Here is a 6,000-nt window from a genome sequence, read left to right on the forward strand (position 1 = left end):
GTGTGTTCCTGCATCTAAACCTACACAATCAACTTACAGTCGTATGATATGGTATAATCACTGTCATGTGGCTTGATAACCATGAGGATTTGTTTATGTAACGTAATAATGAAATCGAATAATTTAACAACACAAAGGCTTACAAGTACATCGTACCATAGATGACGGTTAGCAAACATAATTCACGAAGACAATATAATAATTTGATGATAGGCAAAAGGTAATTAGATAACACAAAGGCTTACAAGTACATCGTACCATAGATGACGGTTAGCAAACATAATTCACGAAGACAATATAATAATTTGATGATGGGCAAAAGGTAATTAGATATATAAATGCTTCCACGAAAGGAACATTTTACCGAGAAAGGACATCAGACATCAGATAACAATAATAGAGTTGAACAATTTTGGTTCAATTTCATTAAGACCTCATTATATAATGACATTCACCAGATTCCATATCTTGGAATTTAGGTAAAAACAGGATAAAATGAAATAGAGTTTGTACTATACACTAATCAGTGTTGGACTATACCTACATTGTTTTCATTGAAGTTCCTGTATTCATAATAGTCGGTACGTCTCAGCCCAATCCAGTACATGTCGTTGAACACGGTCGCTGCCGTGACTGGAAAATATAGGTCGTAATCTGGTGTCATTATTCATTGTTAACTGATGTGAAAACAAATACATTATCGTTGTGCAAACATATAATATGCTTTCAAATAGTGGTTCTCCGCTCGGAGGTCATGTAAAAAAAAGTCAATTTTCCAAAGATATTTGCTGGAAACTTCAATATATCGCGACCAGGACAACGGCCAAGATATTGAAGATGCAAGAAAATTGGAAAGGCGACAGGACATTATACAGATTTTGTAAAAATATTATATAGAAATATTTTGTTTACGAAAAATAGTAACAAAACAAAATAAGGCTTAATAAATATCTGTTCAAAGGGTGTTCCGTTTAATTTTGACTGAAACATGCGGTTTTCTGCTCAAAATCTACTCAACCTGACTTCCTCAAATGCTGTGTAATTATGTTCTAGAGGCAATATTTTCTTATAAAAAAAAATCAAGATTCTATATCAAGATCAAATACTTTCAAAACATTATTGCTCATTTAATTAACTTATATTTGTCGCAATATGAATTGACAACCACAAAATGAAAATGATTTTATAACACATGGAATCATTCCTATTCAACATTTTGGTGAATTTGTATTAAATTATGTTTTTTTCATTGCCTAAAATTTTAAATAACAAACGCAAAATGTGTTGTTCAGCTTTTTCGTGGTGTCCAAGGTTGTGTTTGTATCATTTCAGTTACAGTTTTTATTTCCTTATTTGAAAAAAAGGGGAAAAAGCAATGCACAATAAACAAAAAGCGACAAACAAACATAAACTACATCAAATATAATGTATTTTAGGCAATTTTCTTGGGTTGACTATTAACTTCCATTAAACGACCAAACCTATACGCAGATGAACCTTTTAAGTAATAATGTAGTATAGATATCTGTAATTCTCAGTATAAAACACAGCTGTTATATGTTATGGTGGTAATAAAAATGCACAATATACTGTCTTTACCTGCTAGATAGGTGTTCAACTCCAGGTATTTTATGTGTACCAGCCTTGCATTCTGTGCAGTACATGTGTTGTTAGCGTCGATCCAGTTTTTCTTTTCATGATGAAATTTATAGCAAGTTCCGTTTCGGTAGTACCATCCGTGGTCACAAGGTCCTGTATTAACGATATTACAACATCAATTAATTGACTATTGATATTGATATCAGTACTGGTAGAATAACATATATGAAAGTACAAAAATATTTCCAAACCATTCTTTTAAAACTTATAACTTGAATATATTTTTTGATAATAATGAAAAGCAATGACAAAATCATATGTTTCGAGTCATCTTGACGTCATTTTGTAATTGATTTATTATAATTAATAGATGTATATACATTGTATATATAAGCATGTATAACTCGATACATTGTATATATAAGCATGTATAACTCTATACATTGTATATATAAACATGTGTAACTCTATACATTGTCTGCACTATCTGTATTTCTTCTTTGCCCACGTATATATGCAAGTTATACGAATCCAGCCAACGTGTGTTTTTGTCGGATCCAGTGCTAATATATCTATACTGTCATTGCCACTTATGATACTTATATATTTAATTTTATATTTATATGACAAATATACAAAGTGGCCCGATGAGACTGATAAAGTTAGGGGTGAAGATTCGATTTTCTTTTGATAACAATGAAAATAATAATAGAAAAAACCATTTTTTAATAAATAGTGTTTACATTTTGGTGGCAGCCTTCTATTGTTTAACTCAAATATTTTATTAAATTATTTACCGTATTGAAGACGCGTCAATAATTGTGAAAAAAACGATAGTACTATGTTTTTAAACTTGATATTATATATATATCATTTTTAAATTACAAAATGAAAAAAAGGTGTGTACAGTCTTGTATATTAGGGTTTTTTGATGTTTTTTTAGGGAAACTAGCGGGGATATTTTTCAGCCATACAGTTATAATTACTACTTCATCAAATTGGTCTAAATCCTACCCATGAACCCCGAATGCATTTAGCATATAGAAAGCACATATTCACACTTATTCACGAGAGTCATACCTGCTATACACATTGTTATCCAACCACCTAGGCACAGTACCAAACAGAGGAGGATTGGTAAGTCAATGTGTGACATTCCGATGACTGTGTTGGTTGGTCTGTAATCATAATGACATATACACCATAAAAACAATATCAGAAATATACTGTTGATACACATATGTACAATATATATGCAATCCTAGATATGAAGGGGTTAAGTAAGGGACCGAATGCCTAATTGGCCTCATTTTGTCAATATTTGAAACCTCTGTTCATTATTTGTATGTATTGATATGCCCTAACGGCATACACCGAGAAAAGGAGAAAACACTAAAATAATGTCTACCTGACATCCACTGACAGGATGATACATTTGTTTGCATGTAACTAGGGGTATTGCTCCCTTTTCTAAAGTGTCAACTTTCATTGTCTATTCTATGAATATATACGTAGCGACTGAATGGTTCAAACAGTAGTGTAATTCGTCATCATATAAACTGACAACCAGATATACTACACCTTCTATTTTATTATGTACATACATTATTGTATCAAATTGTACTGCCAAAGTCAATGTTCCGCCAAAATGTCCTTGGGCGGGAGGTGGCGGTATATCGGGGATATATATACAGACGAATGTTAAAATTGACAAATTGCAAGTATATTATATGAAAACAATTATTGTTGACAAAAGTAGACGTTACGGTTTGCGCAAGATGTAACGTCTGCTTTTGTTGATAATAATTATTTACATCTACTTATATGTATTCACGTAAATAATGTATATAACCTGTTAATTAAGTGATGATCCCGAATATGGGGCTAAAGGCTAGCAGCTCTGCCTACTAGTTAATTGAATTCTTTATATTGTGCCGACACGATATATCACATCGTATACCCCCTCCCCCACCCCACCCACTTTGTAAAACATCACAGATAAGGGAGATGGTCACGGTTCAGTTAATGATATGATATCATGGATAGTATCATATATCGGGTTCCAAGTCATTTGACAATGTCTTTTTGTCACAACCTTAAATAATTTGTTCCACCCGCCCATCCACACACGAACACACACACGCTGTCATCAACCCTTTGAATTTCACGTTTCTGGCGTCCTAGATTTGAATGACTAACTCCACATACCTGTATACTGTATTTGCAGTATTTATGAAGGGATGGTTCTAACAAGAAATGACAGTCCACACTCAGAAAACCAAATAGTCATACTTATCAATAAAAAAAGCTTTGTTTTATTTTCATTATTCATAAAAACCCCTCCAACAATAAATAAGTGTGACAACGAAATATGTAAGTAAACCAAAACATTTCATAAGCATATCCTCTTTAAGGTAGAAGCGGAGCCAGGTGCGTTTAATATTGATACACGAGAACAAATATTGTCAAATACTTAGATATGGAGGTGTTTTTTTTTATATTTTTACTGGCAATGTGATAATGACACCTTAGTATCGCAATGACATTTTTAGGTAATGGTCCGGCAATATTAGACAAGTTAAGTCCTAGGTAAATTACCATATGCATCATCCGTAACGTCGCACCGTCAGTAAATACATCGCAATTTTCCATACAGAAAATAACATACTTGGATAAGCAAATCGGTTCCAGCTGGGAATAACAAAAATCATAATGATTTCCTTTTAGGGAAGTACACAACCCCAGAGTTTGAACATATGTGTTAGCACTGTATGTGTGGTATTTTTTGTGTTGTACTAGTCTGTATTATACCTACCCTAAAATGAGTAATGGGGAAAATAGACTATGCAAGGTAAACACTCATCATTAAACTTAAGATTTTTGTTATAAGTCAAAATTTACCACTGACATTTGTCAAGGCTTTTTCTGGAATCATTTATTTCATAACAAAAATTGTTCATATGCCCTAAACCAAGTGCATGTGATTGGTGCCACACAACTATGAGTATGTAAAAACGTTAGCATCTTAAAAAAGCTAGGGTCACTGGGCCTTGCTTTAAAACCTTCAAGTCATTCTTCACAGCAGGTAAATCACCAATTAATAGAACCAATAAGCAAGCATGTTATTAGACAGTAAGGAGCAATGAATTGCAGCAATTCTCTTATTGCCGAGTTTAGGTCAGACGTAAGTCTATCCTGCATGGCTTGCCTCTCCTCGTCAGACGCCCGATCCCCTAATAGATCAGAGCGTTTACAAGCGGACCGTAAAGAAATCTACGTACGGCAAGATGTGAAGGGAGAGGAGCAACATTGTATCGACCTTGTTGTTAAATAAATATGGTCGTAATGCCTATCTGATTCATTGCAAAATATAGCTTATTACTGAACTTGCACGCAGCCGGGTCCTGTCACAAATCGTTCTATCAGTTATGAACAGTATATGAGGAGAGAATGAATGGTCCCATTTCTTTCGAACACAGTGTTTTACGGATCATGCTCATCAATAATGGTAAAACAATCAATCACCAATATGCGTACGCAATGTACCTTTTAATGTATAGAACATCAATAGAAACTGTGTCAACATAACAATCTAGGATTTAGCTCATAAATTATGGAGGAAGGTGAGATGTAGGCGCGCTTATGTCACCCACGCACCTGGCTCCGCTTCTACCTTAAAGAGGATATGCTTATGAAATGTTTTGGTTTACTTACATATTTCGTTGTCACACTTATTTATTGTTGGAGGGGTTTTTATGAATAATGAAAATAAAACAAAGCTTTTTTTATTGATAAGTATGACTATTTGGTTTTCTGAGTGTGGACTGTCATTTCTTGTTAGAACCATCCCTTCTTTTCTATGTACGACCTTTACATGACAATATTCCCTGGTTTTGAACCGAATTTTACCGATTTCGTGTTAGATGTCGAATGCTGGCAAACCTTGTGGTACATCAGGTAAGGAGTCTACATTTCAATCGTTCTTCTGATCGTATTATGTACTAGTTTCATCGATTTTGAGTTTGAAATAAGGCGTTTCCTACACTTTGATCTCAGTGTAGGATTTTTAAGACTATTAGTCAGGTTCTCAAACCCCGTGCACCATAATGTTCTTTCTTCTTAATGTTACTGCGATCATCAAGGATTTTGACACACAAATGTACATGGTCATAAAACCACAGGACAGTTGGAATACAGTCTCAGAAAGTCTGGAAGCTTGTCTGACAGATATCAGTATCTGGATGAACGCCAACATGCTTAAACTTAATCAGGAAAAGACGGAACTAATCGTCTTTTCCCCAAAGTGTCAGCAAACAATGGCTATCCAGCTTAAGGTTGGTGCCAGAACTATTGAGACTGTTCCAGCTGTTAAAAACCTAGGGGTATACTTTGACAGTTCTC

General features: G+C 34.1%; 1 protein-coding gene across 1 annotated transcript in view; it reads right to left on the reverse strand.

Annotated features, from left to right (window-relative positions):
• LOC110452402 (snaclec coagulation factor IX/factor X-binding protein subunit B3-like) overlaps nucleotides 1-6,000 on the reverse strand; it is a 29,018-nt gene that overhangs the window by 1,913 nt on the left and 21,105 nt on the right. Inside the window, exons 2-4 of the mRNA XM_021500903.1 lie at nucleotides 2,680-2,777; nucleotides 1,600-1,752; nucleotides 545-633 (exon numbers count right to left, since the gene is read on the reverse strand). Of these exons, the coding sequence (XP_021356578.1) occupies nucleotides 545-633; nucleotides 1,600-1,752; nucleotides 2,680-2,755 (318 nt within the window). The 5' untranslated portion in view covers nucleotides 2,756-2,777. The remainder of the gene's footprint in view (nucleotides 1-544; nucleotides 634-1,599; nucleotides 1,753-2,679; nucleotides 2,778-6,000) is intronic.

The sequence above is a fragment of the Mizuhopecten yessoensis genome, unplaced genomic scaffold (assembly GCF_002113885.1).
Source record: "Mizuhopecten yessoensis strain PY_sf001 unplaced genomic scaffold, ASM211388v2 scaffold6683, whole genome shotgun sequence".
In the NCBI taxonomy this organism is placed as follows: Eukaryota; Metazoa; Mollusca; class Bivalvia; order Pectinida; family Pectinidae; genus Mizuhopecten; species Mizuhopecten yessoensis.